The 17,332-nt window shown below is 52.3% G+C and overlaps 1 protein-coding gene across 2 annotated transcripts in view; it reads right to left on the reverse strand.

Moving 5' to 3' along the window:
• Window positions 1-16,251, reverse strand: part of UNC5B (unc-5 netrin receptor B) — a 90,834-nt gene extending 74,583 nt beyond the window's left edge. For both annotated transcript variants that reach the window (XM_030941206.1, XM_010373037.2), the window contains exon 1: window positions 15,721-16,251. In XM_030941206.1, coding sequence (XP_030797066.1) covers window positions 15,721-15,799 — 79 coding nt within the window. In that variant the 5' untranslated portion in view covers window positions 15,800-16,251. The remainder of the gene's footprint in view (window positions 1-15,720) is intronic.
• Between the last annotated feature and the right edge of the window lie 1,081 nt (window positions 16,252-17,332).

The raw sequence follows: 17,332 nt of genomic DNA on the forward strand, positions 1-17,332 counted from the left end.
TAAAAGCTAGATTAGGGTGGGTCACTTCACTTCCCCGAGCCCCATTTTGCTCTTCTGCTAAGACCTTCCTCCCAGAGTCATCGCAAGGACTGAATGAGACAATGCATACACAATGGCCAAGGTGGGCACAGAGCAGGCCCAGTGGGTGCCCTCGTGGGCTCAAGCCCCCCTCCACAACTGAATGCGAGGCCACAGTGTTTAATGTTTTCCCGTCTGGCAAGTGAGAAATGGTATCTCGGAGTTGTTTTACAATATGTGTTTCTGTAATTTCGAGTGAGTCTGTTTCAGGGTCATTGTTCTATGTTATTTTGTGAATTGTCTGCTCGTGTCTTTTTTTCCACCTTTCTTTCTGTTAGGGCTTGATCCTTTGTTCCTTGGTATTTAAAAGCCCTTTATATACTATAAATATCAACCCTTCATCTGTGGCATATGTTTTGAATATTTCTCTCAGTTTGTCAAGTACTTTGTCTTTTGACTTTGTTTAAGGTGTTCTGTGATTTTTTTTTTGGTCAAAAATTTAAAAATATTCATGTAATAAAACTGATCAGTTTTTTTATTGCCTCTAGATCTTAAGTCATAGTTAGAAAGCCTTTCCCACCCCCAAGTTTAAAAATAAATTTACCCATGTTTTCATTTAGTAGTTGTATCATTGTTTACATCTAGATCCCAAATTCACTTGGAGCTCATGTCTCTGTATGGTGTGAGACTTGAATCAAATTTCACCTTTCCCCACATACCTACCCAATAGTCTGAGCACCATCTATTAAAAAGTCTGTCTTAACCCCAGTGACCTGTGATACCACCTTTGTTATATACTGTATTTCCATAGACATTTGGGTCTAATTCTGAACTTACTATTATCTTTGGTCTATTTGCTAATTCACACACCAGTAAGCACACCGTTTTAATTACAGAGGCTTTACAGTATGTTTTGCTATCCGGTAGGAATAGTTTTACTTCTTCTTTATCCCTTTCTAATGCTTCTAATTGACTTCTCTCATTTAATCACATTTGCCAGTGCCTCTAGCGGTGAATACTAGCAGAGGTGAATACTAGCAGAGGTGAATACTAGCAGAGGTGAATACTAGCAGAGGTGAATACTAGCAGAGGTGAATACTAGCAGGATATCTATTACTGATCTTATTGAAAGTACCTTTAGTGTTTCCCCATTAATTAAGATACTAGCTTTAGGACTAGGGTATGTGTGTATATAAATATATTTTTATTTATTTTTATTTTATTTCAATAGTTTTTGGGGAACAGGTGGTATTTGGTTACATGTATAATAAGTTCTTTAGTGGTGATTTCTGAGATTTTGATGCACCCATCACGTAAGCCGTGCACACTGTACCCAGTATGTAGTCTTTTATCCCTCACCCCTTCCCACACTTCCCCCATCTCCCTAAAGTCCATTATATCATTCTTATGCTTTTGTATCCCCATAGCTTAGCTCCCACTTATAAGTGAGAACATATGATTTTTGGTTTTCCATTCCTGAGTCACTTCACTTAGAATAATGGTCTCTCTGGCCGGGCGTGATGGCTCCACCTGTAATCCCAGCACTTTGAGAGGCTGAGGTGGGCAGATCACCTGAGGTCAGGAGTTTGAGACCAGCCTGGCGAACATGGTGAAATCCCGTCTCTACTAAAAATACAAAAATTAGCCAGGCATGGTGGCACACACCTGTAATTCCAGCTACTCAGGAGGCTGAGGCAGGAGAATTGCTTGAACCTGGGAGGCGGAGGTTGTAGTGAGCTGATATCGTGCCATTGCACTCCAGCCTGGGCAACAGAGCAAGACTCCGTCTCAAAGAAAAAAAAAAAAAAAGAGAATAATGCTCTCCAACTCCATCCAGGTTGCTGTGAATGCCATTATTTCATTCCTTTTTATGACTGAGTAGTATTCCATGGTATCTCTCTCTCTCTCTCTCTCTCTCTGTCTCATCTAAAAAGTATCCCTTAATTCCTATTTCTTTCAGTGTAGTATTTTATCCAAGCTTTGTTCAGCATCTATGAAGATAATAATATGATTTTGTTTCCTCAGATTCATTAATATGGAACATGATATTAATTTGGCATGTTATCAAATATCATTTGGAACCACTCTTGCATACCTGCAATGAATCAGATCTGGTCACGATGTTAAAAAGAGAGAATGGAAGGCTGGGCGCAGTGGCTCACACCTGTAATCCCAGCACTTTGGGAGGCCGAGGCAGGTGGATCACAAGGTCAGGAGATCGAGACCATCCTGGCTAACACGGTGAAACCCTGTCTCTACTAAAAACACGAAAAGTTAGCTGGGTGTGGTGGCAGGCGCCTGTAGTCCCAGCCACTCGGGAGGCTGAAGCAGGAGAATGGTGTGAACCTGGGAGGTGGAGCTTGCAGTGAGCCGAGATTGTGCCACTGCACTCCAGCCTGGGCGACAGAGCGAGACTCCGTCTCAAAAAAAATAGAGAGAATGGAATTGGATGCCGCTGATCAGAGCTACCATCACTAAATACTTTCTCTGTCCCCTCCAAGTACTATATGATTCCATCCTTAAGGCAGCTCTGGGAAGCAGGCTTCATAATTCCCATTTCACTGACGAGGAAACTGACCCAAACAAGAGTAAACTTGCCTGGCAAACATCATGCAGCCAGCAAATGAAGGAGACAGGATGGGATCTTGGGTCTCGGGGATTCCAAAGACCCTAATGATACATGGGTGGTGTTATCTGGCTGTTATTCAGTTATTAAAAATGCTTATGGGCTGGGTGAGGTGGCTCATGCCCGTAATCCCAGCACTTTTAGGAGGCCAAGGCAGGAGGATTACTTGAGGTCAGGAGTTTGAGACCAGCCCGGCCAACTTGGTGAAACCCCATCTCTACTAAAAATATAAAAATTAGCCAGGTGTGGTGGTGGGCACCTATAATCCCAGGTACTTGGGAGGCTGAGGCATGAGAATTGCTTGAACCTGGGAGGCAGAGATTGCAGTGAGCCAATATGGCGCCACTGCACTCCAGCCTGGGTGATAGAGCGAGACTTAGTCTCAAAAATAAAAGATAAAATAAAATAAAAAATAAATAAATAAAAATGCTTATGATCTGATAAGATTTTGGAAAGGGAATATCTCTGCAGGAACTAGGGGGTGGAGGGGAGACTCTATTTGTCCTAGAAGCTTGAGTGGTCCTCCTCAACCCACCACAGGCTCAGCAGAAGAACGGTGTGAGGAACTGGCAAGGCGTGGCCAGCCAGGTGTGCTGCCAGCAGGCATATCTGCAGGGTGTCCTGGAGTCTGTGTGGCATGGTGGCAAGCAGTCCTCATGACCCATGTCCCCTTCCAACGTGAGCCTCTCTCTGCCTTGGCATTTACGTCTCAGGCTCTGAACAGTGTGGGAGCAACTCAGAGAGCGAAGACTGGTCCAGAGATGTGGTGGGCTGGGAGGGAACAAAATGCAGACAAGAAAACTCTAACTCTCTACTCCCTGCTGGTCCTGCCTGCCCCGTTTTCTAAGAATGGGCAGCCGGCCGAGGGATTATGTAACTTCTGGTGGGCATGGCAGATGGTGTGCTGGCTCAGACAGCATCAAACCCGGCACTGACACTAACCATCTCTGACGTGGCACCCGGGCCTCCTCTGCTCTGGGGTATGCAATGGGGTCAGGGTATGGGGACACAAAGATGGATGAGAAGTGGCCAAAACTCTTGTCACTTAGCTCAATAGCCGTGGTCAGCCTGGCATGGGAGAAGCTGGCAAAATGGGCATGTGGGCCCTCCCATCCCTGCCACACAGGCAGCAGTTCCCAGGATGCACCGCATAGTCCAGGGACTGTTCTGCAGGCCTCCTGCTGCCTCAGATCAACAACCCCTGGGGTTTGGAGAACAGTTTCTGAAGCACCACTCTGGGTGTTTTCTCACTTGGCCCTATCTGGCATTCGGCTTCTTTTGTTCCTTTTGCTGATGGGTAAACTGAGGCTCAAAGAAGGTGGGTGAGATTTGCCTATCACACAGAGACAGATTTGGCCTTAGAGCTGAAGATTCTAGACTCCTAGTCCAGTGCTCTTTCCAAATGTGTACAACAAGGCAGGCTCTCTCCCAAATGTGAATAACAAGGCAGGCTCTCCCCTCACTGATGATCCCCAGACGATTACCAAGTCACCCCACAGGCCTTCCTGAACTGTACCCATGGTCCTTTACAGCGATGGGCTTTGATGGCTGGAAGGCATCTCAGAAGTCCCTAGGATAACCCCACTCTACCTTATGTCTAATATGCCCATGCCAAGAAGGGAATACCAGAAAGAAAGAAGGTAGGTTCTGTGGATTTGGGATCCAGCAACCCAAAATCCTGCTAGAAGGCAGGATCCAGCAATTTGTGGATTTCCCTCTGGGTGGAAAGGAAAGAAAAGCGACCTTTACTGACCATGCCCATTCCCTTTGATGTCCCCACAACCAGTCAGGGGGCACACTTTATAGTGAGGAGATCCTGGCTCATGAAATTGTAGTTCGTGATGGGGCCAGGACTTGAACTCAGGTTTTCTGATTCCAGGGCAGAACCTCTTCATTGGACAGAGGAAGCTCAGACAGGGGAAAGGACTAGTCCAATGTCACAAAGCAAATTAGCCACATGGCTAGGATTAGAATCTAGTCTCAACTTGGGGCTTTTTCTGCTGCCATTTTGTGTGTGTGTGTGCCTATATAGAAGTCAGAAGTGGGATGGACCGGGAGGAAAATGTGGGGCTGAATCAAATTTGCAGCAGGGGTCACTATGCCCAGCAGCCCTGGCTTTCCTGGGCTGCCAGGGAGGAATTCCAGATCAGCCTCTGGCAGGGGCCCCTGACAAGGACCAGTAAGCCACCAGCTGAGGATGGTCACTGGACCAGGCTTGCTGCTGCCTGGGGATGTTTACTCCCAAAGATGTCAGTACTGGACATGGTGCCACCGAGAGTCTGGATCAGCCAGACCCCATGGCCAGAACTGCTCTCCTGCACCAAGCCCAGCTCCTGATAAGAAGCTGGTAGCAGTTGCTATAGAGGCCTGAGGCCTGGAGTCAGATCTGGCCATGGCCTTTAGATATACCTGCTCAGCCCACACTTGCTCTCAGGCCTCAGAGTCTGTTGTCCATGCAGTGGGCATTCTCTTGAGCCACAAGAAGGCAAGGTGGAGAGAAGTGATAATGGGCTTGTGGCTACAAGTAGGAAACAAACATTTGAAGTGGCCTGGACCGGCTGTGCCTTACAAGGGCCACCTTGCACATAAGTACAAAGTTTACCAGCCCAGCAGGTGTTCTGCCAGTCTGCTTTCTCTATGTAAAGAGGCCAAGGGCACTTGACTGCAAAACTTGGTTAACTCTCCATGGCTCCATTGAATTTAGTGAATAAATTCCTTCCTACCTAGGGGCTCTGATCACTGAAGACTTGGCTCTGGCTTCCACCGTGCTGGGTACACAGTAAGTGTTCAAAGAAAGCAAGCAGCAGATAATGAAGGAAGGGAGGCAGGCAGGCAGGAGGGGAAGGCTGGAAGCAAAGGAATGAAAAATCTAATTCTTTGGTTACTCATCCACAGCAGCAGGTCCATGAACAGCTGGGACAAAATCACAGCTACCTCTTGGGTGAGTAAGGTCTGACCATGAGTTCTCATTCATCCGTTCTACAGAGATTTACCCAGTACCTTCTGGGTGCCAGGAACACACACGAGTAAGCAAAATCAGACCCAGCCTCCCTAGTCACCTAGTGCCATGACTGCTCTGCCATCACCTAGTCATTTCAATCCATCTTGCCTGCCCCTGCTGAACCTGTCTCCCCAACCCTGGAGCCCTGGCTTGGTGACAAGGAAAGAATGCAGGCTGCCCCATCTGACAGACTCCCACCCACCAGAAGTCACTGCTCACTCCCAATCTCACTCTGCCCTGCTGTGTCACAGAATGACCAAAGGTGGGACAGGGATGGGGGAGGGGGCCACGGACAACTTTCCTGGAATTCCTGACTCAATTTCTTGTAAGCTCTGCATCCTGCATGGGTGTCCAGGTCCCCAGCCAGGCAGGCGGACGCCTCTGATCGCATTACAGAACTGCTTTCCTTGGGTGTTTTCTCCTGAAGGCAGTAATGCCTCCTGACACCGCTTGTGGCCTCTGGGGGTTGCAGGCTCCTGGGTGATCTCAGCAGAAGACCCCCTGGGGATGCCTCCTGGGTCAGGCCCAGGTGAGCACCAGGGATCAGAAAAAGCAGCCTCTCTCTTCCTGCCCCTCTCCCTGGCTCTCTGGCCAACCTGGAAACTGCCACTTTGGGACCCTCTGTCCCCCAGTTCTGCCCAGAGATGCATAGGGAGAGAATCAGGGCCCAGGCCCAGCCCTAGTCCTATCCAGGGGTCAGCCAGATTGGGCGGGGAGGGGAGGGGCGCGGTGGACGAGGGGCAGGAAGAGAAGGGAAGGCAATGGAAATCCACAGAGAACCCACTCTGCCAAGACTGCATATGTGTTAGTTCACGTCACATCAGCACCTGATGAAGGTAGAATCATGCCTATCTCATGAATTGGGAAGCTGAGGCACAGAGAATGAGCCACCTCTGGAAGATTCAAATCTCAAAGCCTGGGCCTTTTTCCACTGTACTAAGAGACCTCTGGCCCTGGAAGTCTTGAGTTGCTAGATGATCAGACACGAGTCAGAACCTGAATGTAGAATTTGTCTCCTGGGTAGATGTGCCAGACAGTCCCACCCATACCTTCATGTACACATCCCCTACCAGGGTCACACTCTCCATTTATCCAAAGTCTCTCATCTTTCAAGGGCCAGTTAAGTGCAAACCTTCCCTCTTCCAGGAAGCCTTTTCTGACCACCCAGGCCACAAGAGCTTCTTCCTTTCAACATTGAGACATTTCCCTTCATTCCACCCAATACATGGTGCCCATACGATGATGATAATGATGACGATGATGATGATGACAGTGAACATCACTGAGCACTTCAGAATATGCAGAGTACTTTTATGCATGATCTCATCTATCCCCAAATCTAATGAGACTGGTGTTACTACTCCCATTTTACAAATGAAGGAACTAAGCTCAGAACTAAGCTCAGAGAGGGTAGGCAACTTGCTCTAAGACACACAGCCAGATGGTGGCACTGCCAGGATTTGAACCCAAGTAATGTGACTGCACAACCTGCCCTCTAAACATCACACAAGACCCCTCCCAAGACACATACATTTTGCCTCATCTTGAATGGTTGCTCTCTTGCATCACCCTAACCCTCCTTGTACCCCAGCATCACAGGCCAATGGCCCATGCTTCAAGAAGCAGCACAAAGCCCATCAGTTCTTCAAGAGTCAGGCCCATGGTTTTTAAGCTTCTGACCACAGAGCCTAGCACTTGCCCAGGCTGAATGAATGGGCATGTGCATCAGGTTTTAGGGTGGGCTGGTGTTCCGATACCCTACGTGGAGACAGGAGTCCTCATTCCCCAACCCTCAAGATTGGCCTCCCCCGGCCTCTGAGAAATGAAGCCATGCATGACACGGGGGCCACGTCTGCAAAGTCTGTCCCTAACACACCCTCAGCAGGGTACACTTGAGCTTTGGAGTGGGTGACAAGGGTGGGGGACCACGGGCCTTTACTCGCACATGCCCAGGCTGCCTCTGCCAGTGGGGCCCTTCTCTACCTCCTGGGCCCTGCCTGGCATCTAGGGTTCTCAGTCTCTGAGGCAGGAGACGCTTATGGAGCAGGAAAAAGGCACCAAGTTCCCAGAGGGTGATTTACGGCTTCGGTGAGAGAGACACCCAGGGCCGCAAAATGCGTGCAAGGACATTCCAGTCAATATATTGACTTTCCGGAGAGGCCTCTGTAAACACAAGTGGTTCTGGGCCTCGGCTACCTCTGTTTCTTTCTGACTGCTAGGGTCTCTTCAGATAGAACCAGACAAAAACCCCACATCCTGTATGGATCATCCTTCCACCTCTGCCCCACTCCAGACTTACAGATAGGAAGGAAAACCAAACAATCGGAACCCAGAGAGGGAAAGGCATTTGCCCAAGGTCTCACAGCAAATGAAGATCAAGAGCCAGCGTCTCCTAACTCCTCGGCCAGGAGCAGCTGAGACTCCTGGCCCTGACCTCCCAGCTTTCACTCCCGTTGAGGAAGATGATGATGCATCACTGGGCTCTCTCTGGGGCAGGCTGCGTGCCAACAGGCCCTAAGTGCTTGCTGTGTGCTGGGCACTGTGCTAAGGGCTTTTCCATACATCAGCTCATGAGACTCTCAAGGCAATTCTGAGGATGATGTTATTATTACCCCCATTTTACAGATGAGAAAATGGAGGTACAGTCCAGTTAGGTGAGCTGCTCAACGTCACCACGTAGTCAATGACAATGCTGGGAGGCCATGTTAACCCCTCAGAATTCCAATTGGCAATGCCATGCACTCTTCTGCACCTGCAGCCAAGGCCCCGGGGAGAGGTGTGTGTGTGGAAACAGAGCAGCTGGGGGTTCCCAGATGTGGTGATGACAAAGGATCTCTCCACCCCTACCCCTGGCAAATGGCTCACAGAAGTGCTATGCAGAGGATTCTACCCTTCCCCTTCTTACCCACTTTGTGTTCTCCGGTGGGGGAAGGGCAAAGGTAGGAAAATACCTCCTCATGTCTCCACCCCCAATATGATCCCTGCCAGTGCTTAGAAAGTATTTTCTGGGCTCGTTCCAGCTTTGGGAGCCACACAGAGAGATCCAAGAAGAAGGAGGCCTTTTGCCTCCAGGCCCTGCCACAGTCCTAGCCCACAGAGTCAGAAGCAGCTGAGAGGACTTATGACCCAAGCACACACGTTCAGTTGAACCTGGGATGCTGGGAGGTGGAACGGGCCAGAGGGTCTGTTCCCCAAGACTGGCGTTCACCCCAAGATGGTGAACACCACAGATGCTAACAGGGGCAAATTTCCCAAGAGTAGGGAGAGGTCGGCTGGCACCCCTGCCCACATGCCCAGCTGGCTAGCCCCCCCATCCCATCCTCTTTTCAGGACATACTCTCAAAAGGACCGGAAAAGGTAAGAGTAAAGGTCTGGCACTCATCACCCGCCCCAGGAAGCCCCATGCCTTACAACTTTAAGCTATGCTCTTCCTTGCTTATCATCTGTCACCCTCACATGGCATCCGAAATGCTCTGAATGCCACTTAATATTTCTAGAGAGGACATCAGCATCCCTTACAGACAGCACCTCCTCAAGGGCTGTGACCAGGGCTGCTTAGGAGTTCTGACCTTGTGATGGCTCATACTGAGTGTCAACTTGGCTGGATGGAAGGATACAAAATATTGATCCTGGGTGTGGCTGTGAGGGTGTTGCCAAAGGAGATTAGCATTTGAGTCAGTGGGCTGGGGAAGGCAGACCCACCCTTAATCTGGGTGGGCACCATCTAATCAGCTGCCAACAGGGCTAGAATATAAGCAGGCAGAAACATGTGAAAAGAGAGACTGGCCTAGCCTCCCAGCCTACATCTTTCTCCTGTGCTGGATGCTTCCTGCCCTCGAACATCAGACTCCAAGTTCTTCGGTTTTGGAACTCAGACTGGCTCTCCTTGCTCCTCAGCCAGCAGACGGCCTATTGTGGGATGTTGTGATCTTGTGAGTTAATACTTCATAAACTCTCCTTTATATATATATTAGTTCTGTCCCTCTAGAGAACCTTGACTAATACAAACCTGGGTCCCAGTCCTGCCTCTTCAGCCTCCTAAGTGAAAGCCTCCACCTCCTTGGTGGGTTCTTACAAGGACAAAGTGAGATTGCACATATAAAAGGGTTTTGTAAACTGTAAAGCAACATGCACACCAGGGTGGGGGGAGGGACTGTGATTTTCCTGTAGGCTTCCCTGCTCCGAAACAGTCCATCTTATCCTAGAGTTGAAGTGATGGAAGTCCTTCCTGTGGACAGCCCTGGGAAAGCAGGGAAGCGCTTCTGTGACCAAGAAAGTGGTAAGGACAGTGGAGTCCAGCATGTGTGTGGGTGTGTCTGTCCTTTTTCAACTGCCACCACTGAGAGTTCCCGGCCCCAGTCACGTCAGCCTGAGATGGGGTCCTCCACTGGGGATCCCACCCACTCAAGCTCTGCTGGCCCGTCCGCCAGCAAACTCTAGAGGCGAACTCACTCCCCTTGGGGGAGACAGGCTGAAGCATAAGCTGACCCAGGTCAGAGAGCAGATCTCCAAACCACAGCTGCTTCCATGCTCTGAGGAAGCTGGGAGTCAACTGCAGGAGACTCCAGGTCTGGGACCCTGGTCTTCCCGGGGGCAGTAGCCCAAGCTGCTGGGCTGGCTTAGGGTCCATCTCTGCCAACTTTCCTCCCCCTGGAGCACCAGGACCCACCTTCATGCAGGCCTGTCCCATCCACATTCAGCAGGGGAAGCTGTCCTCTGCCCTTCCAACAGCAGAGCCAGGCCAAACCCTGCTCACAGTGCAGGTGCGGGGCAAAATGAGGTCTCCTAAGTGCTGACGGGCAAATGGCCTGTGTCCCATCCTGAAGTGGAATCCCCAGTAGAACACAATGGATGGAGCTTCCCATGCCTGGTGGTGACTCACTGTCTCCACATTACACATACCTATTTATACACAAACACACCACAAGTGTGCCCATGTGACATTGCCCACCCCCCACATACCCAAACACACACACAGCCTATACACCACACATCCTGAATTACAAAAGGCACAACCCTCCTCAAACACGCATCCATCCTCCCGCACACACCCGGTGCATGCCTCGCCCCCACACACACCTGACACCCCAATGCAACACCACACCCACCCTCCCCTCCCACTGCAAACTCCCACCTCCGCCCACCTGCTTAATACACATTCTCACCTCCCCACACACTCCTTAATACATACTCTCACACCCACAAGCCTGCCTTCTTGGAGAAGAGAGCCAAGCCGTGCGGCGCCGCGAAGGGGTAAGTTGCAAGCGCTGGGGGCAGCCTGTTCTGGGAGGTGAGAAGGAGGGCGGCTCCTCGCACTCTCTCGCTAGGCGGTGGTGTTAGAGCTCTCGGGGCTCCAGCGGACCGATTTAGCTCGGCTGGGGAGGGAGGTGGAGATGGGGACTGGGGGTGGGGGGCGCAGGAGAAGGAAGAATCTAGCCCCCCAAGCGGCGGAGATGCTAATCAGGCCGCTTACTTGGAAAAGGTAAATTCGGCGCTCCCAGCAGCCCAGCGCTTTTGGAGAGAAGGAAGAGGAAACAAAAGGGGTGGGGGTGGGGAAGCGGGGAGGAGGCTGATTTATGCCGGCACTTCAGCAAATATTTTCGCTGCCATTAGCATCCCCGAAGACCAGGAGGAACGCCGCGGGGACCTGTGGCTTAGCGCGCTCCGCCCGGGCTTGTCTGCCAGTGGGGGCGCAGCGGCTGCGGCGGTTCCGGGCCGGAGTTCCAATCCAGCGCCACCCAACTCCCAGTCGGGGAGGCCAGCGCCCGGATGCATGGAGCCGGGGGAAGAGCCCGCGGCGCCCCCGGCGGATCGCAGACCCTAAGGGGGCGGGAGGTGGCGCCCCAGCCCCAACCTCTGTAGCCAACTCAGTGGGTGGGAAGTGCCCATACCCTAGGCCTTCCGGAAAGTGCTCTCTCCTTGTATTATTCTAATTACGGTATTTTTAATTTCCTTAAAAAATAAGAAACAGAAAAGCACAGAACGCACTTGTTTGGTTTCATTTTGCCTTCACAGCTTTAATGACTCTATTTGTGGAAGCTGTTTAGGAAACTGGTGAGGAGGAGAAGGAGGAGGACGCCAAGAGAAGCGCCAGCTCTGGCCTGAGCGCCGGCTGTCTCTTCCCTACCCTCTGGGGGCCATCTGCCCAGGCAGCAGTTTCCATGGGCCCAGGCTCCCACCCCCAAGTCCCAGCCTATGACCCAGCCCCCTCTGCCCTTTCCTGAAGGCAGCAGTGGCTTCCAAGCTGTCTCCTTTCCACCCAACCCCAGCTCTGAGGGTCAAAAGACCTGCTGCCTGTGGGCCCTGGGGGAGGGAGGTTCCCAGCACTGTCTATTGAGAATCACTAACCTTGTCTGAGAGCTCTTGGAATGGAAAGGATCCACCTCCCCCCAGCCCATCCCCAACGTCTTAGGCAGTCCATAAACCTCCTTGGAAAACCTCCGTGGCTCAGGGAATCAGGAGTAGGAGGCAGGCCTCATCTTAAGCCTGACACCCAGGAAAAGGGTCACAAGACCTTTGGTCCAGGAGAAACTCAACAACAAAGAGAGGTGGGGGAGGACAGGACACTGGCTCCCAAAGCTTTGAATATAACTAAAAGGACATATTCTGTCCCCAACTCTACAAATGGGTGCAGAGCTCTAAAATGCTAATGTTTATGTGGCCATGCAGCCCAAGGGAGCTTGACTTGGGACCTGTCTCCCTTCCCCAGGTCAGGGCAGTTGCTCAGGAGGCCAATGCTGGGGGTCGGGGCAGCCACCTCTGGGCACTTGCCTGGTGGCAGACCTTCGGCTCTGCCCTGTTCCCCTCTCCTGGAACACCTCTCCAGACTCCCAGCTCTCAACCTCTTTCCTCCATCCTGCCATGAGTTCCAGTCTAAAGCAGCCATCGAAGCAATATTATCTTTAGCTGCCTGCCGTAAGTGGTGCCTCAATTTCAGAGTCTCAAGCCCACACCCATGATGATGGGTCTCCAGTCCAGGTGGAAGGAAGGAGCTAGAAGCACTAGACTGAGGTCGTGAGACCTCAGTTCAAGTCCTGGTGCTACCGGTGGGTCCCAATGTGACCTTGGGCAAGTTGGCCTGTACCAAAGTGTCAACAGTTAAATAAGTAGATTGGAAAAGAGGGGACCTGTTTTATCCTACAGAATTCCCTGTTTGTGGGGGAAGGGAGAGAGGTGGAGGAGAGAGATTACAGGAGAAATTGCTCCCCTGCAGTGGTACTTTCATTTTAATGAGAAAACCCATTAAGACACTTGATTTTCCATTTGTTTAAGTGAGATGGGTGTTTGTTACAGTGAGTGCAGAGGGAGACAAGGACAGGCTACCATTGTGTGTGCTCAAGTGCGTGCACACGAGCACACACACGCACACACACCAAGCAGAGACACTACAAAAACTCTGATTTTAATTGCACCTTAAAAAGAAGTATTATCTTGACACCTCGACTCTTTCTCAACCATCCCAGCCAGAGGCCATGGAAAGGCTCATTAAAAGGTCCAGGAAGGACTGAAAGGTGGGGTGGGAGATTTCCAGGGCCAACCAGAGCTTTTGAAGTGGCCTTTTCTGGCTAGTCACTTGCTGAATCACCTTCTAAGGGTCTGGGGTTTTATGGTTCCAGTTTTGATTTCTCCACCATCAGACTTTACAGCTTAAAAAAATTCTCAGTGCTGTAAAGGGAGCTCATTCCCATATTCACCAGGGGTGGGGTCGGGGTGGGGAAAAGGAGAGAGAGGTGCCTGCCACTTGAGGGGAGCTTGGACACCCCTAGTAAAGATCCATCTCTGCAGGGAGAGCCTCGCCTGCCTCAGTTTGTTATGAGGCTCACAGAAGAGGGGTGGGTGGATAAGAATGGGAGGGAGGGTCTGCTGGGCTTGAAGCAGCCTGGCTATTGGATAAGAGCCCTTCACACAAGTCTTCAATCTGTGGCCAAGTGAAGGCAAGATTTGGAGAAAGCCAACACTCTGGCCTTGATTTTCCCCATCAGTGAAATGGGGCTTGTGAAAGATCCCCTGGAAAAACCCAAAGAACATTCTGAAAGAATGATGCTCTGTGCCTGTGGCATTAGAGAAAAAAGATTGTGTGGGAGGAAGGGACATGTTCTCCCTCCTGAAGGCAGGTTCCTAAGGGCCACACATTCTGGGCAATGAGAAGGCTGCAGGCAGACCCCACCAGTTGGCCCCTCTCCAGGCTGGTGGGCAGGCAGCTCCTGCCGCGCTAAGTAATGAGCACAATTCCAACACCGCTTCTGCTCGCTGGTGAGAAATCAAAGCCGGGTATTAGAGGCCATTTCTGACTGGGCACCGTTCGTGCCCAAGTCCATCAAAGCCCTGGGCCTGGGGTTTCTTCTGGGGAAGGTGGGGGCTGGATGCTTTGTTAAGCAGGAAATGCAGGCCACCCCCAGCCTTCCTGGCCAAGCCCACCCACCCAGAGAACTATAGGCCAACCAGTCTTGTCTTTCTCCTACTGCAGCCCCTCATCCCTGGTAACCTAAGTATTTATTCCTGATCCCACTGTCCTGCTGGTACAAAAGCAGCTTCCCAAGACACAACCCAGCCCATGTGCCATTTACAGAGACTTCACCCTACCCTTCAATCATCTCCTCAACCCCCCTCCAACCAGAAACCAACACCCCAACCAAGCACCTCCCACGTCTAACTGCACCCTTTAAAACAAGGTTGGACATTCAGCAGCCTGCCTTCCCCCATCCCCATCATTACCTTCCAACTTCAAAACACTGCTTTAAATACCAGAGTCTGCCCAAATCATAATTAACTTGGATCAAATGGTTGAGTGTTGTAACTCTACTGCACAGGACTTGCACCAGGAAAAAGAAAAAAAAAAAAAAAAGTGGGGAATGTGCTAAAGCCAAGCCCTCACTCCTGGCCGTGGGAATCACTAATTCCAGAAAGAGGAATCTTTGGCTATAGAGGGGGGAAGGGCGGATGTCAACATCGCAGCAGGAGGTAGGAGGTTGGGAGGGCTGCGTCATCTCGTCCACTTTCTGCTCCAGTTTTCCTGCTCCATTCTCAGCCTCAACTCAGAGAGGACTCCGTGCAGGAGTCCCCGTCCCCACCTGGCTCCGGAGCCGAGGCGCCCGGCGGCCGTGGCCAGCCCACTTGCTTGGGTGCAGGTACCAGAGAGAGGCTGGCTCCAGTCAGTCCACAGCCTCCCCGGGAAAACGCAGCCCAGCCAGCGACGCCAGGTCCAGTTACAGGACGAGCGAGAAACGTATTCATCCACAGCGAGAGAGGCGAGTTAGGGACTTTATTTCAGGAGCCCACCAGTCCGCTGAAGTCATCTTGGTGGGTCCAGAGCGGCGCTGTACCAAGGAGAGCGCACCTAGTCTGTTCCCTGGACAGCGAGAATGTCAGTGACCCATTTAAAAGGAAACTCCGCAGGATCCCTAGGAACCCCCCCGCATCCAACACACACACACACACACCCCAACATTCAGAAAAAAAAAAAAAAATCCAGACCTGCGGGGCCAGCGATCTCGGAGAAAGCTATGTGTGCAGGACTTAGCCCTCCCCGCGTCAGGAGCCCTGCAAACCAGCCTCCCCCGGCTGCCGGAGCCCTTCCTGTGTTCAGCAGGTCTTTCGCTCTCTCCCTCTAGTCTGCGGATTCCTGTTCCTACAGCGTGTAAGAGCCTAGGCGAGCCGGGACCAGACTAGTAAGTTACCGGCGTAAGGCAGCGAGCGCACACCTTGCTTAATGTAGCCACAGTTCTTTTTCGGGGCGGACGCCAGGCGCGCGGAGAGCCGGGGGTCCCCAAGAGGCGGATCCTCCCGGAGACTCAGACCCTGACTCCGACACCCCTTCCAGGGAGAAGAAGGGATCCCTTTCAGGAGCGAGCAGGGAGCTTTCAGTTTACTGTGAACCCCCTTCCCTGCGCCCCCCTCCCGCTATGTGGATGCGCCATTGCCCACTTTGGGAGGCAGTAAAATCTACATTCTAACTTGGGCGCCCTTGACGCTTTCCCTGCGCGCATCGATGCGACGAAAGACCACCTCAACTTCAGGGTAGAGTGAGGCGCAAGGGTCCCCTAGCCCCGCGCCCCCAGGCCCGATCGCTTCCTACCTGCTTGGCTCAGCCTCGGGTCCCAGCAGAGCAGCAGTGCCAGCAGCAGCGCGCCCCGAGCTCCGCTCCGGGCCCACATGCTCCCGCGGCCCGGTTCGGGCGCCTCTCCCCCGGGGCTGTCTCCCTGGCCCCAGCCTCGCCGCCGCCGTCTTCGTCGCCGCCGCCTCCTCCTCGCCGTCCTCCCCGGCGCCCGGCCGCGCCAGCCCGTGCCTTCCGTGGGGGCAGCGGCAGCCACGCTGCGCGGAGGGCCGCCTGGCACTCGGAGCGCGGTGGGTGCCTGGGACCCGCTCTCGAACCAGGCTCCGGCGCGCCCCTCTGGCTCCGGGTCTCCGAGCGCTCCCCTAGCTCCGGCGCTCTGGCTCCGAAGTTGCGCGACCGCTCAGTGGCGCTCGCAGCGGCGGCGCCACGCAGTCCCAGCCCTTGTGCGCGCCTCTCGGAGCTCCGCGGCTGCCTGCGGCTCCGGCGCCCTAGCCGGCCCCAGCCGCCTGCCACAATGCTGAGCGCCGCCGCTCGCTCTTAGGAGTGAGTTCGCCAGCCGACTGGACCGCGAGGGGCCGGGCGGGGCCTGGCCGGCAGAGGGCGGAGCCGGCAGGGGGGCCTTGAGGGGGGACCCGACGGCCATCTGGGCGCGGCCGCGACAGAGCTGGGGTACCCGGGAGGAGGTTCCTCTCGAGACACTGGGCGGGCGCAGCGCTTTGAAAAACCCGGCCGCTGGAGAATGACTGGACGTGGAGGCGGCCCAATTTTCGCTTCTCCAAATTAAGGAAATCTGGCTTTGCGCCTTCATTTGGCTTGGCCATGTCAGCCTTCTCCTCTGATTAAATGTAGGACTCTCACTTTTGACTCCCTTGTCTGTAGTATGCGCTCTGCCTTCCACATGTGGGGATCTTTCCAAAAAAAGCTCCCAAAATGAGAACACCCAAGTCCTGGTTACGCTGGGGCTTACAGCAATGTGAAGCTGGGTATAGATTAAGATCGTCCTGGCTGGCTCTGCTTGTCTGTATGATCTTCGGCAGAGCTGTTTACCAGACCCCTGGACACCCTCCAGCACTCTGATCCTGGGTTGCTGTAAACCAGCCTCCTACGTGACAGTGGGACAGCCATTTTTGCTTCAGTGTAAACTTGGACTCTGCCCCTTACTTACTGTGTGACCTTGAACAAGTTACTTAACAATTCGGATGCTGCCTTCATCATCATCTGTAAAATGGAGGAAAAGGATAACTATTTCATAAGGGGGTATATAATTAAATTTTTAAAATTGTGTGGAAATTGCAGTGCAAGTATCAATAATCTCTTTCCAAGATTCTCCCTTCCCAGCCTGTCTGATTCCAGGGGGAAAGTCCTAACCAGCCAAGGGTGGTCCGAGGAGCACGTGGGGACAGGTGAGGTTTGAAGGATGGGCAGTGTCTTGGGATTGAAACCCAGAGAGGTCAGAATAAGGGGATCAGCTAACATAGGCAAAGACCTTCCCTGTGCCAGGCACAGGGCTAAGCACTCTGTATGCATGTCAGTTAATTCTCACAACCCTCTGAAGTAAGTGCCATTTACATCCCATTTTACAGATGAAGGACTTTGCACAGAGGTGTAAAGCCACCTGCCGGAGATCACACTG

The sequence above is a fragment of the Rhinopithecus roxellana genome, chromosome 11 (assembly GCF_007565055.1).
Source record: "Rhinopithecus roxellana isolate Shanxi Qingling chromosome 11, ASM756505v1, whole genome shotgun sequence".
Lineage (NCBI taxonomy): Eukaryota > Metazoa > Chordata > Mammalia > Primates > Cercopithecidae > Rhinopithecus > Rhinopithecus roxellana.